A 24,851-nucleotide genomic window follows, 5' to 3' on the forward strand; every position below is an offset into this window, starting at 1 on the left:
TGGGCGTTGTGACATGATGCAGTAGCGTACGTTTTTTCCACGCTTTACCCCCCTTCTTCATCGCCCATGTCAGATCCCATAAATCTCTAGCGTCTTCTCCACATCACGAAAAGCGGTCCGTTCGAGCCAAGTATTGCAGGGGTGTATGGCTAGCGGACCGTGCGTCGACTTATTTTTTCACATGTCGAAAAGATCAGGGGACAAAAACGCTCGAGCATTTTTTACCTCGGGATCTTTCCAGGCTGGTGGGTGGGTGGGCGTGTGCCTCGATATTGGCCTGGAGCCGCGAAACCCGGTTTGAAGAGACCGTAAAATTTATTGCCTGTGATATTGAACATCCAGGTCAAAAGGGTCCCTGTTGCATTCGCGTACTAATGTCGTACGCATGGTGCGGTCCGGGTACCCAAACCGTGTCAAGATCAGCGTTGTCTCCCTCGTCAGCGTCGCATCGCATTGACTTGGTTGACGATCAGGAACAATAACTAGGCTACTTTTTACAAACGGTACGAGCTGCGGGTAGAGGGATGGAAGGTCGAGACGAACGTTGGTGATCCCCACGTGCGACATTGCGATTGGTGCTTTTGTTGTACCGGGCCGTTTGAACGTTCTGGCTTCGTTGAATTAGTAAAGCCGGGTGGCTGGGATGCGTGTGGATGCCTGGTGATCTTGAATGAAAGGCGTATGACGCGTGTATGTTAATGTGCGATCAATTTCTGTGTTAGCATAAGGTAATCTACGGTGTCGGACGGCTCCGGTGGAACTAAAGCAGATAGAATAGATTTAGTGGGGATAGCTGGTGCGCAAATGATGTAACTTGAAGAAGCCAGTATTGACACCTGGGGCTGTGTCTTGGAACAATGGGGCTCTGAACGTATGGTAGTACGATTGGGTAAACTTGAGTGATTGTTGAGGCTATCGCGTGTATGGCATACGAGAAGTGGGTACGATACCCCATACTCTCATGGATGAGGAAGGTCCGAGTATACATTGCGATAATGAAGGACCAGTTTGCTCGCCCAGAGTGTTGTTCCAGTGATAGCATTATGCTAGCTAGATATTGCTAGCGGCGCGTAATCGTCATTGCAGTCGTACTTGCGGATATCGCAAGATCAGTGTATTGTACAGGCGCGCTGGTGTTGGCAGCGCTTTTTGTGGGCTTCCATCTCAAAATGCTGGTGCAGTTGAACTGGTTTTCTAATGCCATCCGTTTTGTCTTCCAAACGGATCCATCTTCATCCACCAAATACAAGACTTGGACAGCAATTTCAATGCCGCAGAAGCGCAGCATGCTACCATCTTCGCCGTGGCATTATCTTGACGATAGAGTAAACATGGGCTTGCAAGTCCAGACTTTTCCACCCATTGAAGCTTCTCTGGAGTGCATAGCACAAACGATGTAATTTTGATCAAAGCTTGACGTCATCATTCAACGTGCACGTTTGTACATTGACTGGTCCGCCATGGAAGCGTTGTCGTCCCACCTGCGCTTCAACCCGTCCGGTATGGAACTGGCAACCGCTTCCTGCCACATCGTTGGGGTGACATATATAGGTGCAGCGTTTGCATAGGTCGACGAGGGTGGCATCTGACCTGCTGCCGCATGGACATGGCTGGACTGAGGTGACGTATTTGATATTTGGTACCCGGGTTGCATGCCCTCCTGTGCCGGCCGCATATCGTAATTGGTTCCTGGAGGATTGGGTCTTAGCGGCGGAGACGCCTGAGAGGAGGCGCTAGTAGGAGGGGGCGTACCAAAGGCTACATTCCACTGACTGTGTTGTATTAGCTTGGTGTCTGGCGAATGGATGGTACCTAAACTTACTCAAAGATGCGTTGGGGGTTCCATTGAACATTCTCCGGCATTTGTATGCTGGAAGCTGGCTGGGCCGCACGGTGACCAGATGCCATCATAACCAAAGACTGAGCTACGGGAGAGTCAGCCTTGGATCCGCGGTCGGATACCGAAATTGGTGGAGTAATGGGGTGTGCTAGGTAGTTGGCCTGACCTGGTTGTTCCAAGGGCGAGGGATGGCTCGGATGACGAGGTCGGTATGATCCCTGATGTCCCATAGGACTTGTCTGTGTAGTCACTTGGGGGCTCCCCAACGGGAATGATGGTTTCAGGTCAAAAGGTTTCGAACAGTCGGCCGAAAATGCTTGACGAAGGCTGTTCACTTGCTGCTGCATCTCAGGCATAGGAAACGAAGGGGAAACAGTTTCCAGGACGCGCATGTGGCGTACGAAAAAGCTTCTGGCATCGTGATTGATGTCAGGGTCAGGACATGTCACGGCAACCTACAGTTGTCAGTCTGGAATCTTACTGATCTTCATAAGTGACGTACCAGGTGAAGCATAGTGCAAGTCAACACAGCATAGATGTGAAAGCTTATGCCTCGCATCATGCACAGCAAACCGGGCATGCCGTATGTCTTCAAAATCGCCTCCTGGAGCTTACATAGATTCTTTGCAGCCGAATAGCAAGTGAGCATATGCTGCTTCCATATACCGTCATAAGACTCAGATACAGCATGCAACTGCGGACGAAAGTGCATGATGATGGCCAAACAATGGTAGCTGTGCATATTCGCCAGCTGATGAGAGGGAATCCAAGGAGCAGAACCATCCTGGGGGTAGACGATTTGCATGTCCTCAGGAAGCTCACGTAGCCAGAGAGAGAAGTCGGTGTTGTGTCCAACGAAAGCCGGATCCAGTGCCCAGTCCGGGTTCTTCTTCCTTAGTTTGCCGTAGATGAGGGCCGAGTGGTGGACGTTCTTGGCAATGCGGGCGTATTGAACGAACTGACGCGCAACCTGAAGCTCAGAAGGATCTTGTCCTGCGATGTGCCTTGGCATCTCCAAATCTACCGTGTCAGTAGTAACACCAAAGTCGTAGCGCCCTGAAGAGATTAGCATTTCGAAGCTTACTGCTTTCTAGGCGACCTACCTTGGGGACCTCCGATCATGACCTCGAAGATCAAGCACATCTGCCATACCCTGGTCTTAGCAACACAGTCGTGCGTCGTGGATCCACATGATTTCCCCATCTGATGAGTGTCGTAGTGTTCATGTAGTTCGAGATCCTTCGCCATGGCTACGAGGCTGACAGTGGCCATCCATGAACGCCAGAAGTAACCTCGCTTTGGTGAAGCTTCACGGGCTTTCAGCAACAATATCATTGCCTGCATCGTACTTAGCCGTGATACGTCTTTGAAGCTCTCTTCATGCTCTACATGTTGTTAGCAAGAATGCTTTATCAATCATTGATACTACTGACTCGTGGCAAGGGCTAGCCATTTGTTACCCTCCTCTGTATCGCCCAGCATTAAGGTGGCGCAAGCGAAGATGGACTCTAGCATGAGTGGAGAAATGGAATCAGGTGCGCTGTGCCATTGCTGGAAGAAATAGGCCTTATTGATGACCGGACAATATGGGTGGATGTTGGTGAAGAAGTAGTCAAAGTAATGCATAGCCCGATCATCATCGGGCATCATTTCTGGGGGTATGCGAACCGTATGGTCCAAGCTTACGGATGCAGGCAGTTGTACTTCGTACTCCTCCTGTGCAGGTGTCTCGGCCAAGGCCTTCTTCATGTTAGTGATGTACGGAGCTATGCTAGTCAGCGCGATGTCATTTTACTGAGATGTCATAAGACTCACCAATGGCCGTGTGGTCTATTTTGAGTTCGCCCAAAGCCTCGGAGAGGCTTGATACGGAATCACTTCGCCAATGGGGTTCAGATTCTGGCGGGGTCAAAATTGCAGGCGGAGCAGCTGACTGCTGTGAGTAGCCATGTTGCGGAGCATAGCTCATGGTTTGCTGAATGACCTGAGGCTGGGACATCGCCTGGTAGTGACATGATTCCGGCGCCTGTTGATCCACATAAGGTGAAGGTTGGTACATGCCCTGGGTGGTAGGCATGGAAGGCGGCATCTGGTGAGACATGCCCTGCGACATGGACGGATGGCGTTGATAGTCATGCTGGGAAGACGGATCCGAGGCATACTCCAAGGGCTTGGGCTCCAAATCGAAGGTCTGCGAGCCATTGTAATCTTTGTCATAGCTGACTGTGGGCGGCACGCAGTTGAGTTTTAGACGGATGCAAGCAGCGCAAGGCCATGCGTTCGTCGTCGCTGCATCGCATTTGATCTTGCGTCTACGACATCCTTCGCATGCTCTCATTACTGCTCAACGTTAGCATTTGCATGTCAACCAGATTTCATGCTATCACACCTTTCAAGCGTTTGTGTCTATTGTGTTCGTCTACGAATACATAATCTAACGTCATGTCAGTCACCTTTTCCCCACCGCGCGGAGCGGTGTATGGACTTACTGCGCTGGTTCTCACGCGGCGCCAGCGTGGGCGGCGCAAAGGTGAAGCTCTGCATTTGCGCCGTTTGTGGCAGCAGTGGCCGTCCAGTGGTCTCCGGGGGCATAACGTTAATAGGTACAACGAGCCGGTCCGGAGTGACAGCGCAAGGCCTGGCGCAGTGGTTGCAAGCAGCGGGGTTGTCGGCTATCCACTAAGTCGATGAGGTTGTGTGCGGTGGTCGGTGAGCAGCCAATAGTAGCGGCGCGCGATGACGGTCCAGAATGTCCAGAGGGCCGGCGGACGGAAGAAATCGCGGAAAGGCCAGAACTAAACACAAAGAATGCGAAATCGAGAATAGATGCACTGCAGAATCCTGTAGCGCAAGGGAAATCTCCGCGACGCCGCGGCGTCGTTAGGTTATACGGCAGATCAGGGCAGAAGGCGCATAGGGATGGTAGGTGGAGACGATGTCTGGCATGCCGGGGTTTCGAAGACGCACTGGCAGCCGGCTCGCAGCGTGGCTCACGCGCACAATAGTGGCGTCGCAGTGTATGGATCTCCTGAGAGTCGAGAGTATTGTGGTCCTAGGCGGTTCACCGTGTATGAAGGGGTCGATAGGCGGGCGAGGGGTAGACGATATGCGACTTAAGCGTGCAGGATCCAGGAGCCGCACTGCTGCACAAGTAGCGCCTTTGGTATGGGCGCCCAAGCTGCACGCGCGTGAGCGCAAGCGTCCGCTTCCAAGATGCTGCGGGCACAGGGAACTGCCGTGCTGTGGGGGTGTGAGGCAATGGGACGCAGGGATTGTCGTGCCCGTTAGAGATGGCCTGAATCGTAACACGTAGAACGACGGGTAGTGTGGACCTTTGAAGGCTGCCATGGGCCGGGAACGATTGCTATAAAATCAGCGGGGGCAAAGTCTGACAGCTGAAAAGGCCGTCGTACACGGCGCCGCTCTCACTCAGCACATTCCAAGGCAAGTAAAACCCTTCAGCGGACCGCGTACGCAATCTGTCGCGAGGTTTTGGTGGCGGGTGCATTTGCTGGATTGCCCAGAAAAAGAAGATCAAATGTGACCAGTAGACTGCAGAAGCCCGGTCCTGCCCGTGATAGGGCTGGACGATTTCGAAAACCTTGCGCGTGCATTTAGTCGGTTCATAGTCGTACCTAGTTTCTCATCTCGCACAGCCTTAGGTGCCTGAATGTTTGAGACATGGTCTGGCAGTGTACCGCAATGACAGGTGGGCCTTCTAGAAAGTGATCTCCGAATGCTAGCTTCGATGACGAATGTTATGCTTTAGCCGACATATAATACAACAGGTGTACGACTATAGCAGACTAGATAGGGGTACGAACATTCGTCTGGTAGGACGCTGCACGACTTTCAGGGAGACCAAAGCGAAACAAGTCTTGTCCACATAGTTGCGGCAATGACTTGGCTCGACACGGTGTGAGGATAGGCGTCCACTACTCGACGTCGCGTGTCGGCCTCGGTAATGTGCCGCCGTCTTCATCGGTGGCATCTCCATGGCCTCAGACTCGACGTTCACTCAAGAGGCTTTGGACGGGTTGGGCATACGCGATCCCGTCATATGCCGCAGAGCCTACGGTAGAACCGGTGTGTGTCGTTGAGCTCGACACGTCGGCGAATTGATTCGTACGGAAGCTTGGTAGGGCCATCTGCATGCAAGGTTCTAACGGCAGACGCATCACCATCAGCGTAGCCTGCATGAAACAATATTACTCCAGATGGCTACTCTCTGTTGGGCTAAGATGATTTTTGGACATGTAGTCTGCACAGACAGACGGCATGGTACTGCATGAACCGAATACGAGTATTGCGGCCGTGAAGCGAAACATAGCTGGTAGAAGTTGGAGAAGGCTTCGATCCGATGCATGGATCGTGTTCTCGTCCGCCACGGGCGATTGCATGACATGAAGAACGACCGAAGATTGCATGGAAAGCTAAGGTTAGGGTCGAAAGTCCCTTTCCTTAGGCACTCTCTTCTAATCTGTCAACCATACTGCCGGGTCGCGCTCGCTCTTGCGCGGCAGGCGAAAAGGCTGTGCAGCTGAACAGCTTAGTTTGCCCGACAGGCAGGTGGCATGATGCTGGCTGCGATGGCAGAGGCAAATAGCAGCCAGGTCACTTCTGCTAGCTTCGATCACGCAGAGACGTGACGGGCGTTGCCAAGTCGCATCTTGATGGAGCGAGACGGGATGGTTCGATGACTGACAGGTGCTGGCGCCAGGCTACCGTCGACACATGGAAGGTCGATAGAAGCGCAGTGTTTTCCGTGGCGTCCGGGCAAGATAACGCGAATACTGACCTCATCTTGCGCTGATCACTGCCGTTGATCTCCCTGCAGCTCAGGAACACGGCAATCAAAGCAGGGACAATCCAGCAGCACGGTTGGTCGTGCACCGGATGAGGCAGCACATCCGTTCTGAAGGCAGTACAGTGCGGGAGGAGCCGACAGATGTTGTTTGTACCACAGCACGACAGTGAGTTGTAGAGCAACACGGTCGTCTCAAAAGCCTCGATAACATGATCAACATGCCTGTGCAAAGCGCGAAGAGTCGTCGAGCTGGTCGATCAGCCGGAAGCGTCGGCTGCCGATGAAGCCCAAGCACACTCGCCAGCCGCGATGCTTCTCACCTTCTAGATGCGCACTGGAGGTTGGCCGAGACTGGCCGAGGGAGACGGCAAGATGGGCGCAGGAGTTGACGAACTGCATACCCCGGCGCCGTGATCGAATGACACGATGCTGCTCGGCATCTGCAGACACTAGTCAAACACGGGTACCCTGTGGTGTGAACGGTGCACCCCACACCCAAGTGTCCCCTGTGTGTCGCGGATAATCTGCGGGAAATTATTATATTACAGAGCAATTGGTAAGGCATCCAGGAATCCCTATGCGGCGCCGGCGGCCATGGCCGGGCGAAGTGTGTGGGAGAGGGTGGTGAGGGTGAAGGACCAATAGCGGGTGACTGGTTCCGACTGTCTGGCTGGCTGGCACATGCTAGATGACGAACACCGAGGAGGGGCTGCGGGTGGTCCGGGCGCACCTTCCTCGCAGATTTGCTGGAGAGGCAAGAGCCCACGACGGCTCCTTCCCTCAGCCACCACTACACCAAGACGACGCATCCCCTGCAAACCACGGCAATGGAGCTCGACAAGGACAACGCCAACCCAACCATCTTGAATCCCTCGGATCTGCCCTCCCGACGCAGCGAGTCGACGGTCAAGAGGCGCGATGACGGCGGGACCGGCCTGTTTGATGATTTGATACCGCGCTACAACTACCTCAGCGACCCCTTCGACGACTCTGTGTCGGCAAGCGCATCTGATAGTGACGACGCACGTGAGGACATCGATGAGCAGGAAATCTACGGTGGGCGCGCATGGTGGCTCTCTATCAAATTAACTTTGGCTGACCCCGCGCATGACAGACCTCATTTCCACCATCTGCGACCCTGAACACCCGTTGTCCCTCGGCTCGCTGTCTGTCGTCAACCTGCCCGACATTCACATTCTGCCGCCCTCTTCACCGCTTTCCAACATCAGCACCGTCGTCGTCGAAATCACCCCGACCATCACCCATTGCTCCCTGGCCACCGTCATCGGCCTAGGTGTCCGCGTCCGCCTCGAGCACGCCCTACCCCCACGCTTTCGCGTCGATGTCCGCATAAAAAAGGGCACCCACAGCACTGATGAGCAGGTCAATAAGCAGCTCGGAGACAAGGAGAGGGTCGCCGCTGCCCTCGAGAATGGTACGCTGATGGGCGTGTTGAAGAAGATGCTCTCCACGTGCGAGTAGATTCCATGTCGCTCTGTTCCCCAACAACACTCACCAAGCCGCCATCTTGGTTCGGAATCAACGGCGTGCCCGAGATCGTCATCTCCGCCGTATCCATAATACGGCAACATTGCGTACCATGGCAGCATCTCCCAGCGGATATACCTCCATGTTCGGATCCGATCATAGCTCGCCAGACTAGGGAATGCCTCGGTTTGTCACAATATTGATCCTGTCCGGCAATATGTAAAACGCTCATGCAGGAGGCGCGTGCCCAACCCCCTGCGTCGATCATTAGTGTCCTGTTGGATATAGCATGTTCCTGCAGGCTAATGTCGTACACAAAGTCAGATCTGACCTCACCACAAGGACTTCGCCCACAGAGAGCCTGTTGCCGCTATTCGTGTATGTGAAAATAAGTTTCGATGGCGTACTTGGCTAGAATGGCGGCGGCTGATAAGTCTTGGGCTCATCACAAGATCCGGTTGATTTAGCCGCGCGCACACCGCAACGTGTGATGGGCGAGAAGACTATTAGGCCGAGTAGCATTAGGAGCAGATGTGGTATGAACATCTTCGGAAGTGTCAGAAACTGCGCATGCAGCTTTGGGGTCACTCAATAGCCATCCTTTCGTTGTTCAACTATGCCGGCTTCATGTTTTTGCACTTGTTTCCTTCTGCAAGTGACGCATTCCCTTTTACAATCGCATGTTGCAGAGATGACGAAGCATCCGTGCAGCCTGGAGCATACGTCGATACCCGTCTGCTTCCTCAACTGAACGCTCAGATCGACCGACCTTGGCCAGAACCTTCTCTCGTTTTGAATGTGATGCCGGATGACTGTTTGTGAGAGCTATCACGAGCTCATGTTCTGGTGCAGGGCATGTAGCATGCCGACTTGGGGAAGTTACTCATAGTATGAAAGAAGCAGCAACCTACTTACACCAACCGACAAGCGAAAGAAGATCCGCCTAGCACGCAGCCACGTTCTAACGCAGGATTGTTTTTATACCCACCTTTAAATCTCATAGTCTCTGAATCTTAGACAGCATTAACACCCAGCAACCATGTCACAAGCTAGTACTGTATCCCACGTAGAAACGGGTCTCTGCGTTGCAGCCTCTTTGTTGGTTGTTTCTTCCGTTCTCAGAAAACTAGACACGTCCATAGAAGTTGTGATAACGTTGTTTATCTCCAAAGTTTCCATCATCGCCGTCTTGACGCTGTCGCTACTTCAGAGGCGCAAAACAAATCGCGCAATCGGAGAGCAGATATGGTCGAGGAGGTAAGTCACAAGCTTGAAAAGAGTGAATGCATCTGCACAAAAATTCGGAGCAAAAGAGCGATTAGAACAAACGCGCAATCACGTACTTAGCTCCCTCTACTTGGCACTTGTATACTCAAACTGACGGAATATAATCGAATAAGCAAACACACGAGCCTCCACTTAAACAGATTCTCACCCGCCCAATTTCCTTGTCAGATTAAACATCCACAATCTCTCAACGTCATGGCGCTACCCTTGGGTCAAACTGCATGGATCGTGCTACCATGCATCCTCCTCTCTCTCTTCGCGGCCCGCTTCCTCCTCGAAGAATTCGCATCACCAGACGAACGCGGTCTTATCATACTCGCTAAAGCAGCACTCGTCTTCTTCATTACACTTGTTCTCACCACCAGAGCAGCGAACTTGCTGTTCCATCCCGCTCCGTCACCAACACAACCACCAACTAGGAATGTTCTGCGTAAGAAACGAAAGATTTCCCCAGCAATCGAGGAAGACGTACGTTCCTGGCGTGAAACCAACCCTCCGAAGCTACGTTGGAGCTCTGACTCATCAGATGAGGTAAAAGAGGAAGTGAAGCGCCGAAGGAAAGAGAAGAAGAAGAATAAGACTGGCAGAAAGAAGAAGGAGAGCGATACTGACAAGTCTCTGAGAAGGAGCTTGTTCGAGATGTTCAAGCCGAAAAGATACGAGATGCTTGGAATAAGAAGGGAGACGGTTGAGGAAGTCGTATGGGAAGATCCATTGCTTTAGATGTGAATGAGGAAGGACAAATGAATGACGAGTAATTATGACTACAGAAGGCTGATTACGAGTATAATTTCTCGAGTAGCCCCTTTCTATGGCTTCCTTGCGCAAGCTGTTCCCTTTCACATATTTTAGATTTGCCATTGGCAGACATAAAGGTAGCAGCAAACCCTGAAAGCTTAGCGAACGTGCGACGGAGCGCGACTGTCTAATTAGTCAGTCCGAGTTAATAACTCACAGCCAATGTTTACATACTTCTGTAGACTCCCAAGACCAGTTAACAAATCCTCAATCTCCTCACCCTGTTCCAGTCTTCCACTGACAGCCCCTCCTTTTTCCCTCATACAAGCCCTGAGCCTAATCCCCGACATCGCCCTATAGTATCAACCTCCGCCTCTAGGATCTCGAGAATTTCCCTTTCGAGAGCAGTATTGACTGCCATACCTATAGAAGGGTAGACACCTCCATCTGTAGCCGGCCTTTCCGTTGAAATACCGATTGCGTTGTGTGCGAATATACTCTGTTTTACGTCCGTAATTGTGCTGTTCCTGTTCTTGTTTTTATTCTGCTCGGCCGTGGGTGTGTTGTAGTATCCTGCTTCTCCCTCCTTGATCCGTATCTCAATCGGCTTGAACCATCGGAAGTAAACAATCGCCCATATGAAGAAGCCGAGGATGCCGCAGCCGCCCAGACCGCAGATCAGGCCGATAGTGGTAGGGGAGAGGGATGTGGCGATTCCAGGCGTCGGCGTGTTTGTGTGTTTTTCGATAGGACCGGTGTCAGTGTGAGCCGCTGCTGGTCGGACAATGTTTGCCATGGTTGCTGGGGATATCGTCACGACTTTAAAAGCAGCTGTAGACACGTAGTATTTGATTCCGAAGGTGCTTGTTGTGGCTGCGAGAGCGAGTGCCGGTGTCTAGGGATGGACGAAGTCTCAGAGATGAATAGTTACCAAACGTTTGTGGGCTGAAATTGGAGTACGCAAAAGTGAGAGTGAAGGCGACCTGTACGACCTTTCTCAATGTGAAGAATTTGCAATGCATCTAACATAGTCCTGTGTAGATGGGTATAGATAGATACCACGCTTGTGATGAATTAGTAAAACCGAGGGACATCACAACCACCTCAGAGACGGGGTTGACGTTGATGGCAGATCCTTGATTAGTCTGACGGGGCGACTTTAACGCTGTGGTATCAGGAAAGAAGTAAGGTAGGTAGGGCAAACAGATGGAGAATAGAAGTAGAGATTGCAGAAGAGGAACAAGCCAAGCAGTGGTCTCACCTCACTCTTCGTATGGGTATATTCTTTTCGCCTTGCTTGCAGGCGCATACTGCGTTCCTAAAGCCTTACTAATCGCTATTCTCTCAACGTCCAGCTCTTGTGCTTGGCCGCAAACTGTGATATGCCCTTGATCATCACATCACGTTGCATGCGCACATGCTCATCGTGCCTGCCTCGCACAGCCACCAGGAACGGTAGTCTTTTCATGCGTTATCCTAATTTCTTATGCCCCCGCCATCTCATTTTGCTTTGTTCTTCGCTGCCTCGGCCTCTCTCCTCGTCGCGTCCTCAAGCAGAGCGGTGTCCACAGCACCGGAGGGAAGGTGCACGTATCTTACGACGGAGCCGCGAATGAACATGTCTTTTGTCGAGCACTGTCACCAAATCAGCCTCAGTTGCTTCTTACAACGCCCGAAGCCTTGTCCGAGATATGCTACCTCGTCCTGAGCAGGGGAGAATCGCAATGTCCAAAACATACCAGATGCGGCCACCTCAGCTCATCCACAGCCTCGGCATTGTCTAGCTTGATGTTCAGGTATTGGTCCACGCTCTTGAGTGTGCCGCGGATCTGGACTTCGTTCTTGAGTTCGACGGTGATTTCGTGCTCGACGAGCGTTTTGAAGAAGCTATTGCGCTGCTGTTAGCACATGTGTGATGCTGGGCGTGGAATGGAAACGGACCTGAAGAAGAGCATTGTCTGGGTATAGAACACAAGCCTGTGGTAGGAGATGGCGTGTGTAGCTGGACTCGAGTTGTGTGGAGTATTGGACGCGGCTCTGGGTGTATATGGCAGAGTGACGAGGTTATGCGCAGCGCATGGACCGCGTGGGGTTCGCGCCGGCGCGAGCGAGGCTGATCTGCCGCCTCACCCCTCTGACCTCAGCACCACCATTATGTTTGATGCATAGAGACAATCAGACACTACAAGACGTGGTTCAAATATTTCCGACACTATCTTCGATTATTTACAAAAGAAATTCGCTATGTGGTATCAACCTAGTCCAGGCAAGTCCAGCCTATCCAACCCAATCTATCCTACGCCATCGTAACCACATCACATCATATCCTCTCCTCTCCATCACTTCCTCGCCCAGCCGTTCAATGTTCGCCATCCAGTATGGCCTTGTGCGCCCTCTTCCAGCACGTTGACAACACCTTCCAGTAGCTTCTCCTCATCCTTGCCCATCTCCATTTGCAACCTAAGCAACCACCTTTCCCATGCCCAGCTTCCTACTACACCCGTCAACATTGCCGCATCCATCGTAGTACCAAACACTGGTGCATCCTCGAGCTCAATTTCGCCGTCTTCTGTGATGCGACGCTCTTGATGCTTTGGCTCGGCGCCAACAGCAAGTGTGTCGCGCCAGTTTGCTGCCGTCTTGCCCATGGGAAGAAGCACCCACGCTCTTTGTACGTCCCTGAAGCCCGCTTTTGAGATGCGCGGGAGGAACGTCTTGGTGGGCTGCGCATCGTAGCCGCGTGTCTTGAGGTTGAAGCCGAACTCGACACTCATGGCTTGAGCATTGCGGCCGGCATGGACAACATCGGCATCCATGAGGCTGAAGTCAAGGATGCCACCAGGCTTGAGACAGCGGTAGCACTCCTTCAAGCACAGGTCGTATTCGTCTGATGACTTGCCGACGGGTTTGCTTGTCTTGAGAAGCTCGTATAGTGTACGCGCCGAGACGACATCGAAGTGACCAGAAGGGAAGGGGAGAGTCCACAGGTTAGGAACAGTGAGGTGCTTGTGGTTGTCTGGACCCTTGACGTTGGAAGACTTGTTGTTGCCAGCGGTGTAGACGGTAATCACCTTGGCGTAGGGGTAATCGTATGCAACATCCCATGCCCAATCATTGGTAGCAATACCACCAACATCGAGGACGCGCGGAGCGCTAGCGCGAGTGATGCATCGAACTGCAGGCTTGCTGAGGAGTTTGCCACCGTTGAGTTGCTTCTGGGCTTGTAAAACCCAATGAATAGGCAGCATCTGGTCGAGCGCTTGACGCTCCATCTGTGCACGTGCAATCCTCTCCTTTAAAACAGTCGGATCGTTGACGAAGAACTCAGAAACAGGACGCGGAGGCGCTGGGCGATCTGGCTGACAAAGCTCAAACTTGCCCAGGAGCTGATCGCGATGCGCCAAAGGACTGCAACGGCGTTGTACGTGCATGGCCTCAGCACGAGTCTGGCGGTGGATAAAAGTATCCTTCTTTTGGCACCGGGAACGAAGATACTCAAGGCCTTGGACGTAAGTGACGATAGGCTCATCAGTTGACTCCTTCACCGGAGACTTAGCAGGCTCATCCGCAAACTTGACCGACTTCTTGACCACGGCTTTCTCAACTGAGTTGCCGCGGCTGTGCGCGCCACTTGAGAGACTAGGAGAGCTCATGTCATTCATGTCTCTAAGAGCAGCCTGCAACTCGTCTTGTTCCTCTAACCACCGGCCAGTCATCTCAAGGTTAGCAGTACCTCCGGCATTATAGTTCTCATCGTATTGAAAAATCGTCTTGCTGGGGTTGATCTCTTTGATCTCAACGTTCTCATCTGTCGGGCTACTGAGAAGTACTGGGCGTGATGTCGACAAGGGCTCATCGAAACCGTCAAGAGTGGATCCGGCAAGGGTCGAGTTTCGCGGCGGAAGAGCTGGTACAGCTGGCACAGGGTGCGGAGAAGTGTTCCTTCGGCTCTCCTTCTCCCATGGAAGGTTGTAAAACCTCTCGGCAGTAGAGGTGTTCGGGATTGACTCTTGTCGCTTGGGAATACTCCAGGTGTGACGAGCGGTTGATTGAAGCGACGAGAAGAAACCACCGGGAGAAGGGACTGAGAGAGCGGAAATTGGTGTGCTACCAGAGGATCCATTTCCGAATATTGTTGACGGAATGCTCAAGCCAAGACTTGGTCGGGGTACTTCTTGCATCTCGCCTCTGGACTCAACCGGATGAGGCTGTTGTTGCTCAGGTTCCTGGTATTGCTCTGTCGATGGTGAATTGCCTAGGTGCTGAAGGGTCTCCATGGCCTGCAAGTCAAGTTGCACAGGGCCCCATGAGTCGGTACTGGAGATGGATCCACGTCTGCGTTGCGAGATTGGAGTGGCAGGGCAGCTGAGTTTATCCATCTCTTCTGATGTGAGGCTACCATCCAAAGAGGGGGCAGCTGAGTGCGCAGGAACATGAAGATTGTGCGAGTCGATCATGTCAAGGAAGCGACGAGAGGGGGTCAGAACCAGCGATGGAGTAACGGGCATCGCCGAGTTTGCACTCTTCAACTTCTCAATGGTCGGCCATGCGGATGGCGAAGGGATAACGATCGATGGGTAGCGTCTCTGCCTTGGCTGGGTCGCGAGCTTCTTGACCGACGCGGATGCATGAAGAGGTACCTCAGCCTCGTCATCGGTAATGTCGTAGAGGGAGTCGAAGTCGCTGTCAGCACGACTCGCCCGATTTACTGGGGGATATGTAGCCGAGTGAACAGGAAAGCGTGGCGATGGCTGCGGGGTCATATCGAATAAGCGTGCCTTGGGTGTAGGGAAGTCGTCAATACTAGAAGGCGATACAGCACTGGGCAGGTATGTCGAAGAGGTCGAATATCTTGGCTCGAAGTAGTAGGAGGATATTGTGGACTCGTCTTCGGGGGCATTAAGTGACTGTCTCTGGTCCAGCGGAGACAAGCCATGATGAGAGTTGGCCATTGTGCCAAGGCTCGCAGGATGGTATACTGCGGGCTCAAGCATCTCTGGCATGATGGTATATTGCGGTGACGTGAGCACCGCCGCGTGCTAGTATTACTAAAGATACCTTTGAAAATCCGAGTAGGCGGGAATGCGGCGAGGGTGGTAGGGATCCAAATACAGAAGTACAGGGAGCCGAATAGAAGCGATATTAAGATGAGCAAGAGCCCAAAACTGCGCTGGTCAACAGCTTACTGGTAAAAATGGAATTGCTTCGATCAACGAAGACTTAGCGGAAGAAGGGACTCGGAGAAGGGCTAGAAGTGAATGGCAGAAGGAGAATAGATGCGGCGCGAGCGCGATGGTCAGAGGATATATCATGCGTAGACGCCTACTCGTCGAGTGCCTCTGTGCTAGCGTTACTGTGGCATTCGTCCGAGCTACACTGCCAGTTGGCTGTCCACTCGCATAGAGAGCCGAGTCTAGGTGGAGAGGCGGTAGCGGCTCAAGGACGGCCACGACATGGCGAAGACGACGGACATGTCATGATTGGCCAACGCAAGTTTATGGCCAGCAAGGCCTCTACCCTGCGCTAGAAACTTTGGGCTAGAGAAACGTTGCGCTGCATGGCGTGGTTGGGTGTTTGGTATGTAAGCGCCGGGCTGTGCTATTTGCAGTGCTCGCGTTCTGCATGCGTGGCCAATGACAAGACGCAGCGGCGTTGTACTGCATACTCGCCCAATAGTGCCTCGTCGAAATCGATTTTTGTTGCGGGGCTAGATATTGTCTCACGGCCTTGGACCGTACGCGAGGCTGTGGTTGTGGCTGATCGAAAGGCTGTCATGTAGTCATCCCGCGCCATATGAGATGGAAAGACACGGCCGTAGTGCCGGAGCTCGTTGCGGCCGTGCAGCGAGTACAGACCCGCGACCCGCGATGCGGTTGTCGATCAGTCAGGCACAACAATAGCGCAGGTTTCATTCATTTTAGAGCATGGACGGCCCCATGTGGGAAACGCTGTTGATTCGAAACGTGCAGTGGTGAGTTGGGAGGTTTGCATGAACAAGAACAGAGGTGAGGCATGCCAAGCAGCAGCGGGGCATGGGTGGAGGGGCAGGCGTGACGCTGTTGATGCCGTCAACACCAAAAAGCTATCGTGAGCTCCGTCACACTAGCAATCTCCACATCCACCCAATACCTACCATTGGCGCTCCACCAAGTCACCTATACACACCGCACTCTCACTAGAACCGCCTGTCATGTCACCGCCTGCCATCATCGCGCCGTCGATTCTTTCGGCAGACTTCGGAGCGTTGGGCAAGGCATGTTCCGACACAATCTCCCAAGGCGCCGACTGGCTTCACGTACGCGAGAGTGAGTTTCGGACTCTGGTGCACGCAACTGACACGTGCAGGTCGACATCATGGACGGCCATTTCGTGCCCAACATGACCTTTGGCGCGCCCGTCGTAACCAAGATCCGCTCACACGTCGATCGACCGACGACCGCACATGGCAAGGGAACGTTTGACTGCCACATGATGATTGCCGAGCCCAAGAGATGGGTGCGCGACTTCAAAAAGGCTGGCTGCGACCTGTACTGCTTCCACTACGAAGCCGCCGTCTCGTCAACCGCTGCAGACTCGCCCAGTGGCGAGTCGGACCAGAAGACATCCCCCAAGGAGCTGGTAAAGTTCATCCATAGCGAGGGCATGCAGGCCGGCATTGCCATCAAGCCAAGCACACCGGTCGACGTACTGTGGGAGATACTAGAGAACCCAAACAAGGACGAGGTTCCTGATGTGAGTTCATCACCCCTGCACCGTCATGCTTTCATCACCACAATCGATATCACCAAAGGGCCGCACGCGCTATATGGTGGTTAGAGAGGCCTCGGAAGTGGTCGAGCAAAGCGAGGCTGGGTAGGGCTGACCTTGTTGGGGCGTGGGCGGCACCCAGTGGCGGCGCTTAGGCATGCCAACTTCCGCAACGCCCGCTGTCAATCAGTCTTGACCTTGGCGCCCTTTCGAGAAGCCTGCCCCATGTTGCCCAACCGACTGTCCGTCCATTGGCCACCTGACCATCTGGCCATCCCCAAGGTTGCACGTCGACACCTACCCGCCCACGCCGCTGGCTGCTCCCGCAGGATCAATAACCTCGATATTCAAGACTTGCATCGGCTAGGTCAAATGCGTTGAAAATCCAGTGCTGACTTTTGCAGATGGTTTTAGTTATGACTGTAGAACCTGGCTTCGGTGGACAGTCTTTCATGGCATCCGAGCTGCCCAAGGTAACCGCCCTTCGCCAAAAGTACCCAGAGATGCACATCGAGGTCGACGGAGGCCTGAGCGAAAAGACTATCGATCAAGCCGCCGATGCCGGCGCTAATGTCATTGTTGCTGGCAGTGCTGTTTTCGGTGCTTCAGACCCTGGCGACGTGATCAAGAAGCTCAGGGAGGCAGTCGATGGCAGGAGAGGAAAACTATAGAAATGCCAATGATCCGGACCAATGGTAAATGCTGACGATGAATGTGGATGAGCGTATGTACAAATAGAAGTATTAGAAGCTTACGATATAGGTGTAGAAAAAATAGACGACAGCTGAGAGCGGGAAATGGATACTCATCTGGCGCGAAATGCCGAGTGAACAAGCGGTGTTCAGCCATATCGAGTGGAAGTTCGCATCATATCTGCACAACTGCTGACATGCGTCGTCGCGATGTTACACAACATACCGGCTAAGTTCTACGCCCAAAACCAACTCCTAGCTCGTACATGGCTTAATGTCCACAAAGGTAGATGATTCGGCAGATGGCACTGACAAGGCTGGCCTTTTTTTCACCACATGATAGCCTGGTGAGAGTCAATACTGTAGGTTCTGATGTCTGAGTTCTGCTGCTAGCCATGCTAATTCTGACAAGGCGCAGCTCCCATCGCACAACGACCAGTAGCGCCGTGATCACTTGAATTATTGCTCTCGATGAAGATGAAAACTCGAGAACAACGTCACTTGGCCAAAATTGATTTTCGTCTCCTTTGCGTTGCTTGCCTTGAAGCTGCCACTCAAAAATGACAGCACGAGCCGCGTCATCAACCAGGTCTTGGCATTGTATCGAAACATGCTCCGCTAGAACGTTCTTCCGTCGCTATCGCGATATGGAGATGAAGTGCGGCTACGAGACAGCGGAAGTCATGTTTCAAACAAACAAGTCCATGGTACAGAACGTACCATGGCGGTCATTATGGGTCCCAGGGACCCATGCATCGCAAATACTAAGTTAAGCTTGAGCAGACAAGCCCCAGAGATTGAAAATTCCCGGCTTGTCGTGGACTACACATCATTGTTTGAATAGCACGGTACTCGTCTTGGGCCGGACTAAATTTGTGACCAAACAAATCATCCCAGCTGAGCAATGGGGCTTCTATGTGTGCTGATCTGCTCATGTTGCGTTCATCGAATGGAACGAACAATAGCTGGTAAGCTGGACAGTCGTCATCTAGTGCGAACACCGCCTAATGCTAAAAGTCAATGTTGAGCTATGGTACGTAAGCTCACGGGTCATTCCGCGTTTCACGTTGTCTAGGCCGCGCCATGGAACCAAACCACAGCGCTCACGAAGTGACATCCCTAGTCCACAAACGAACTAAACTGATTGACGGTTCTCCCTCAGATAACCCACTGTGAGAAGATCTTGAGCCAGGAGTCAAATGGCAGGCGTCAAGTAAATGACAACCCCCTTGACCTCGCAGCCACATACGCGGCTTAGGGTAATTCTGGACCAGAAGCATCTCAACGCTGCGTCATGGTATCCGAGCCGTGTCATGTTGTTGAAGTTCAGAGAGGAGCAACTTCAGTATAAAGATGTCCTGCGCTGCTTCTCTCATCAACCACCCAGCAACTTTCGTTCTCACTACTCGCACTTTTCTCTTCCCAGCTTCGTTTCAACAGCACTGTGTGCTTCCATTCACTTTACACTCATTAGCACCGCGTGCCTTCACTTCAACAAGCAGTGCACCGACACCACTACAGAACTCATCTTGCAATATACAAAATTTTCAAGATGGTCGCATTCTCCCGTCTCGCTTTTGCACTTGCCGTCACCGGTTTCAGCTGCGCTCAATCTTTCAACGGCGAACTCCCCAGCAACCTCCCCTCCGGCATGCCTCCTATGGGAACTGGAATGCCTTCTGGAGCTTTCCCCAGTGGCGCCGCTCAGCCATCCGACCACATGCATGGTGGACATGGCCATCGTGGACCTCGTCCCAGCGGTGTAGCTCAAGCTCAACACGCACATGATAGCAGAGTTCCTTTTGGTACTGGTATGCCTTCCGGCTTCCCGAGCGGTATGGCTCGCCCTACCGGCGGTATGCATGGCGGCCACGGCGGCCACGGTGGACATGGTAGCAAGTTGCCCGAGCCAACTGGATCCTTCTTCGCCGTTCCTACTGGCGTAGAGAAGCGTCAAGAGTCCGGAGAGCCCTCTGATATACCGTCTGGTTCTAAGCCTCCCCATGGTCCTCATTCCCGTCCTACTGGCATACCTTCCGGCGCCATGCCTCCTCATGGTGCTCGTCCTACAGGCGCCCGTCCCTCTGGAATGTCTCGTGGACCTCGTCCTTCTGGAGCTATGCCGACGTATGCTCCTCGCCCATCCGGCATTCCCACTGGCCCCGCTCCTAGCGGTTTCTCTACCTCGATCGTTCGTGCGTGAGCGAGTCCAAAGAGGGGAATATGTCGGTGAGGCGATTTGACAGAGGATCGAGGGGGGTGCCGCGACAAAGTGAGGTGGTCAGTGTTGTCTTGTGGTCTGCTGTGATTTCATTGAACCTTCTTGTTTAGTTTTTACGCTCGTTTACCTGTACATACATCACAAATAGAACGAACTTGTACAATTTGGTCTGATTTTCATCCTCTATGCTAGACAAGTCAGAAGCCTGAGAGCTGAAGGCATGCAATCTGCACATAGCTTCGACTGGTTTCCATCAATCAGACATCGCATTGATGTTGAGCAAACCTTGTTAAAACGCCCGTTTCTGGTATTAATTCCCCAAATCGCCCATGTCACTTAATAGTGCCAGTAGTAGGCACAAGACTACGGTTCAACATCAAATCTGACACCAATCCCCAAACTAACATCCATGATCAGTGTGATACAGAGGACTGGCCAGGTAGGGTTGTGTCGTATTCGCCTGGTAGGAGTTTGTAGGTGCGCCTCTCCTCACGTTCATCTGCAGAGTCGATTTCTTCTTCTGATTCGTACTCATATTCATCAGATCCCGAATCTGATTCTTCTTCGACCTCAGTGTATGTTCTTAAGCGTTTGAGTGATTTTGAACTGGGCGCCCTCCTCGATTCGCGTATTCGGTCAGCATGCTCCCTAAACTCCTGATAACGATTATTGCGCTCCGTTCTTGGTGCGCTAGTGATTCCAGCCAGAGAAATACTGCTCGTGGGTTGTGTACGACGTGCTAGCTGGGTATTCAGAGGCGCAGCAAGCATCTGTCGACTTTGTTGTTCCTCAAGTTCTCTCTCGTCCTCATCTGTTGAGTCGTCGTAATCATTGAATTCAACCAGCGCTTCGTCACTGCTGTAGAAGGCATTGTCGAATGAATGGAAGTCCTCTTGTTCAAACAGCTCGTGTCGGCAGAGCGGGCACCGGTTGTTGTTTGGCATCCTACTTTCCGTCTGTTCGACGATGCAGTGGCCGCCGAATATGTGGCTGCATGGAAGCTCGACCGGTACATGACTGGGAAAGGCTCTGTCAGTATACTACGGTGGTGAAGACAGGCAACTTTGAAAGTGTTTCTTACTCGCTGTTGTAATCCTCGAGACAGATGCTGCATTTGATCGGCTGCAGTTTTTCGATGAATTTGTTCTTGGTTACCACTATGGAGGCCGAAGTAGAGTGACCTGGAGACCGTTGCGTATTTGGTATCTCATTGGGGTGGGGTGAGCTCTGGATTCGAGCAAGCCCCAGGGGTCTCGGGTAAGGTCTCATGATGTGGGCAAAGGGTAGAGTATAAAGGTGCGCGGAGTGGAGATTTATTGTTTCGCTTTCAATAGCTAAGTATCGGAGACATGATTCGATCTGCCATTCACTTCACCAATCACTCTACTTGTGCTCAACGGCCGTTAGGAACTGCCGGAGCTTGTTCACTTCACTGCCATTTTCACCGTCACAGCTCACTTCTATATCCTCGAGCGATTACCTCGTGATATTATGCGTTGAAATGAATGTAGACTCGAGCATAATCCCCATTTCTAAGACAAGGTACATGTCGTCGTCTTCAGGGCCTGATGTTCAGATAGTGGTAGGTGCCAAGACGGGATACATGAAGGTCGCTACGAATCGTACTAAAAGCTGTTGGAGAGAGGATATCGTGGCAAACTATGAGAAGATATGGTAAACATTAAAGAATACTCGTGTCTTGGGATTCGAAAGTAGATGATGAAGCAGGGAGATGACATGTGACGAAACTTAAGCTTTCCATGGGCCTTCGCTAGCGCGTATCCATGCGGCGGATCTCCGAACATTTTCCTGAGCTTCTCCACACAACAACTTCGCGCTCACCAAATCGTCTCACGCAGGTCGCATGAGCTTTGAGATGGCGAAACGAAAGCGCGGCGATCGCGACGAGCGACCTCCTGCCGATGTTGGCCTCGGTGCGACATTGGCGCACATGCGCGGCGAAGCGCAACCCGACGATGCGACCACAACCCCAGCTAATGGTAACGAAGAGGGCTGGACAGTAGTCGGCGGAACGAAGAGGAGACGGAAGGAACGCGGCCCACATGACGACCAGAACAGGCATCGCGCCTCGAACTCGCCTCCATCAACTCGCAGTCCTGACCGTTCACAGCACACGAACGGGCAAGGCAAGCGGAAGGAGTCATCTCCACCACCGCAACAAGATGCTACTCTCGACAACCCGTTTGCGGGCAAAGGCGCGCAGCTGGGGACTCGAGCTTCCCCTACCAATAACCCCTTTGTCACATACAAAGCTGGCTCTGAACAGTCAAGTGAGAACATGACGAGGGAGGAACGTAGGAAAGAGCGCAAGCTGCAAAGGAGCTATCCGGCCATTGAGCATTCACATCATGCCCGTCTCAACTCGCACGTGAAGATTACAGACTTGCAGTCCTTGGTGCTCTACCTGCTTGCGGATGGTAATGCGCCGCAGTGGGTTTCTGTACGCAGCCGTGCAAATATCCAACAGGTCGTAATGCTCATGGTTCCGGGATTAGACCTGGGCATGTTCAACGGCGATGTTGCTTTGGATACCGCACCACAGCCTGAAACTTCTGCCGCAGCGTCAACAACCGAAACGGATGCAAAGCCCAAACGGCTGAACATTTCGCGTGATGACTTCTATCCGGCTAGTCTCAAGGCGGACAAATTACCTGCATCACTGAAGCCTCTCGCTGACATCTTTGAGCATGTGTGGCCTATCAAGGCGATAGGAGAGCATCGCAACAACCAATACATGAGGGTGCATTCACCCATTCATACCATGCTAACCTCACAAATCCCTAAGACTCAAGAAGAGAAGCAGATGAAGAAGACTGGGAACCACAAAGGTCCCACGCCGCAGAATTCAAAGCATTGGGAGAACAAGCGCACTCGCATTACCGAGTACATCGCCTCCCTCATGGAACAGCAAGAAAACGAATACGTACTGCATCCAGCTATGTTCACAACCTCAGAATCCAAAGAGGCCAACTACGAAAGAAGGAAACTGGCCCATCAGACTGCCGATGATGGTTGGGTCGATACTAGGGTCGCCACTTTAGAGGAAGGTGATGTGCCCGAGAGGGACATTGAACAAGGGAGCCTGACCGCTGGAAGACACATCATATCCGTCGACTGTGAGATGTGCAAAGCTGAGAATGACCAGCTTGTACTCACACGCATCAGTTTATTGAACTGGGACGGCAGCACGGCTCTCGACAAGCTTGTCAAGCCAGATGTCACCATTAAGGATTACCTGACCCAGTGGTCTGGTATTACAGCAGCCATGCTCCAAGATGTCACAACCACTCTAGCGGACATCCAGAAGGAGCTATTGGAACTGATCACACCGCGTACGATTCTCGTGGGACACTCGCTAAATTCCGACCTCAACGCACTCAAACTGACCCATCCCTTTATCATCGACACAGGCATCCTGTACCCGCACCCTCGTGGACCACCATACAAGCAGTCGCTGAAGTGGCTCGCGCAAAAATATCTCAAACGCGAGGTTCAGAAGGGATCATCAGGCCACGACAGTGTAGAAGATGCTCGGACATGTCTCGATCTAGTCAAACAAAAGTGTGAAAAGGGCCCGCGCTGGGGATCGGGCGACACAAACGCGGAGTCCATTTTCAAGAGGATGGATCGTTCCTTACGACCGAAATCCAACGACGCACATCGTGCCGGAGCTGTCATCGACTGGGGGGATCCGAACAGAGGCCATGGTGGTCAAGCTCAAGTTTCTATAGGCTGCAAGACGGATGCAGAAGTAGTAGAAGCTATTGATCGTACATTAAAAGGTCAAGCTGAAGGCAAGGATGGTACTACAGACAAGATTGACTTTGTCTGGGGACGCCTGCGAGAACTAGAGCTCGCAAGGGGTTGGTGGGACGACGCGAAGACAGCCGACGTTGAGCTCATCCGACAAAACGCTTTGCAACGACTGGGTCTTCTGAAGGATGGTGAAGACGTAGACGTGGAAGTTCGTGGATCTGAGCTCGGCGATGCCGTCTCCAAGACCATTGAGCGCATTGGGCAGATATACGACGCTTTGCCACGCTGCACGGCCTTTATTGTGTACAGTGGGACAGGCGATCCTCGAGAGATTCGTCGCTTGCAAGCAATGCAACAGCAGTATCGTCGCGAATACGCTACCAAGAATTGGGACAACCTTAGTGTCAAATGGACGGATACGGAGGTGCAGGCTCTTTCGAGAGCCTGTCAAGAGGCTCGCAACGGCGTGGGATTTATCGTTGTCAAGTAAAGCAAGAAGATCAATGCATCGCGCATGCGCGTACGACGTGCAACGCAGCGTGTCGTAGTACACGGTGTTCAGGCGCGTATCGCTTAACGGATACTTTCAGACAGTGTGGCGTGTAATGCGATCATCAAAATGCACGGTTTTAGAGGTTGAGCACTTTCTAGAACATGCATTGTGTTTTGCAATTATCGGTAGAAAGCATTAGAGGCGGATCACTATCGTGCCAAGGGCGTAGGTACTGCATGACATCAATCAACATCCCTGTCTGCGCTCCCCTTGCTTGAAGTTAAATTAGCGCAAAGCTTTTCGCCGCCTCCCATCGGGGCGAAGACTGCGGAAATTCAACTCTATAAAAGTATAATCCATTTCTGCCTGCGGGTAATAATGGCTGCCTCGACGTGTACTTGTTTCGGGCGGCGATCATTCCGGTATCATGGCAGCTACCGTACCATTTAGGACAATGCCGCTGACGAGGCCATGGACCGCAGTCAGGACAAATAGTCTAGCCAGACATAGTCGCGCATGTAAACATGGGCGCCCATATAGCCCCGGATACTGTATTATCCTCGACTTACCTAGGTATTTATGCTTATTGGCCCATGCCGTGGATCGGACTTGGCACTTGTAATCGTCGCAATTTGATAGCAATAAAGATAGCCGGCGCGTGGTCCGGGATGAGTAAACTGCCCCATCGATGATACCTACCAATAATTGACATGCAGTAACACAAGCCCATGCCTGTACAAGTCGGCACATGCGTGCATTGG

The 24,851-nt window shown here is 52.5% G+C and overlaps 11 protein-coding genes across 11 annotated transcripts; 5 read left to right on the top strand and 6 right to left on the bottom strand.

Moving 5' to 3' along the window:
• Positions 1-1,234: 1,234 nt before the first annotated feature.
• CC77DRAFT_485472 (hypothetical protein) lies at positions 1,235-4,576 on the bottom strand. Its single transcript, XM_018531870.1, has 8 exons — positions 4,330-4,576; positions 4,230-4,274; positions 3,656-4,180; positions 3,274-3,606; positions 2,944-3,225; positions 2,343-2,896; positions 1,823-2,295; positions 1,235-1,772 (listed from the first exon to the last, which is right to left on the bottom strand). Exons 1-8 carry the CDS (start codon positions 4,430-4,432, stop codon positions 1,427-1,429), a joined length of 2,661 nt encoding a protein of 886 aa, XP_018380384.1. The 5' UTR covers positions 4,433-4,576; the 3' UTR covers positions 1,235-1,426.
• On the bottom strand, positions 4,397-5,492 carry CC77DRAFT_485631 (hypothetical protein). The gene is made up of 2 exons (XM_018531872.1): positions 5,254-5,492; positions 4,397-5,204 (listed from the first exon to the last, which is right to left on the bottom strand). The coding sequence occupies exons 1-2, from the start codon at positions 5,346-5,348 to the stop codon at positions 4,721-4,723; spliced, it is 579 nt and encodes a 192-aa protein (XP_018380385.1). The 5' UTR covers positions 5,349-5,492; the 3' UTR covers positions 4,397-4,720.
• A 1,982-nt stretch (positions 5,493-7,474) lies between these two features.
• Positions 7,475-8,129, top strand: CC77DRAFT_1066474 (hypothetical protein; the record flags this gene model as incomplete). Its single annotated transcript, XM_018528903.1, has 2 exons — positions 7,475-7,703; positions 7,762-8,129. 2 exons carry the CDS (start codon positions 7,475-7,477, stop codon positions 8,127-8,129), a joined length of 597 nt encoding a protein of 198 aa, XP_018380386.1.
• Positions 8,130-9,617: 1,488 nt separating this feature from the next.
• CC77DRAFT_1013516 (hypothetical protein) lies at positions 9,618-10,145 on the top strand (the record flags this gene model as incomplete). Its single annotated transcript, XM_018523840.1, has 1 exon — positions 9,618-10,145. One exon carries the CDS (start codon positions 9,618-9,620, stop codon positions 10,143-10,145), a length of 528 nt encoding a protein of 175 aa, XP_018380387.1.
• Positions 10,146-10,286: 141 nt separating this feature from the next.
• Positions 10,287-11,301, bottom strand: CC77DRAFT_485690 (hypothetical protein). The gene is made up of 2 exons (XM_018531873.1): positions 10,395-11,301; positions 10,287-10,343 (listed from the first exon to the last, which is right to left on the bottom strand). Exon 1 carries the CDS (start codon positions 10,954-10,956, stop codon positions 10,480-10,482), a length of 477 nt encoding a protein of 158 aa, XP_018380388.1. The 5' UTR covers positions 10,957-11,301; the 3' UTR covers positions 10,287-10,343; positions 10,395-10,479.
• A 359-nt stretch (positions 11,302-11,660) lies between these two features.
• On the bottom strand, positions 11,661-12,115 carry CC77DRAFT_1066477 (U6 snRNA-associated Sm-like protein LSm2; the record flags this gene model as incomplete). The annotated part of the gene is made up of 3 exons (XM_018528904.1): positions 11,661-11,795; positions 11,900-12,047; positions 12,102-12,115. The coding sequence occupies 3 exons, from the start codon at positions 12,113-12,115 to the stop codon at positions 11,661-11,663; spliced, it is 297 nt and encodes a 98-aa protein (XP_018380389.1).
• Positions 12,116-12,499: 384 nt separating this feature from the next.
• On the bottom strand, positions 12,500-15,163 carry CC77DRAFT_947585 (hypothetical protein; the record flags this gene model as incomplete). Its single annotated transcript, XM_018535149.1, has 1 exon — positions 12,500-15,163. One exon carries the CDS (start codon positions 15,161-15,163, stop codon positions 12,500-12,502), a length of 2,664 nt encoding a protein of 887 aa, XP_018380390.1.
• A 982-nt stretch (positions 15,164-16,145) lies between these two features.
• Positions 16,146-17,841, top strand: CC77DRAFT_486034 (Ribulose-phosphate 3-epimerase). Its single transcript, XM_018531879.1, has 3 exons — positions 16,146-16,455; positions 16,506-16,892; positions 17,312-17,841. Exons 1-3 carry the CDS (start codon positions 16,351-16,353, stop codon positions 17,576-17,578), a joined length of 759 nt encoding a protein of 252 aa, XP_018380391.1. The 5' UTR covers positions 16,146-16,350; the 3' UTR covers positions 17,579-17,841.
• Positions 17,842-19,151: 1,310 nt separating this feature from the next.
• On the top strand, positions 19,152-19,802 carry CC77DRAFT_1013520 (hypothetical protein; the record flags this gene model as incomplete). Its single annotated transcript, XM_018523841.1, has 1 exon — positions 19,152-19,802. One exon carries the CDS (start codon positions 19,152-19,154, stop codon positions 19,800-19,802), a length of 651 nt encoding a protein of 216 aa, XP_018380392.1.
• Positions 19,803-19,977: 175 nt separating this feature from the next.
• Positions 19,978-21,094, bottom strand: CC77DRAFT_1054443 (hypothetical protein). The gene is made up of 2 exons (XM_018527796.1): positions 20,902-21,094; positions 19,978-20,837 (listed from the first exon to the last, which is right to left on the bottom strand). The coding sequence occupies exons 1-2, from the start codon at positions 21,087-21,089 to the stop codon at positions 20,234-20,236; spliced, it is 792 nt and encodes a 263-aa protein (XP_018380393.1). The 5' UTR covers positions 21,090-21,094; the 3' UTR covers positions 19,978-20,233.
• A 602-nt stretch (positions 21,095-21,696) lies between these two features.
• CC77DRAFT_947753 (hypothetical protein) lies at positions 21,697-24,087 on the top strand (the record flags this gene model as incomplete). The annotated part of the gene is made up of 2 exons (XM_018535158.1): positions 21,697-21,934; positions 22,004-24,087. The coding sequence occupies 2 exons, from the start codon at positions 21,697-21,699 to the stop codon at positions 24,085-24,087; spliced, it is 2,322 nt and encodes a 773-aa protein (XP_018380394.1).
• Between the last annotated feature and the right edge of the window lie 764 nt (positions 24,088-24,851).

Source organism: Alternaria alternata (assembly GCF_001642055.1).
Source record: "Alternaria alternata strain SRC1lrK2f unplaced genomic scaffold CC77scaffold_28, whole genome shotgun sequence".
NCBI lineage: Eukaryota > Fungi > Ascomycota > Dothideomycetes > Pleosporales > Pleosporaceae > Alternaria > Alternaria alternata.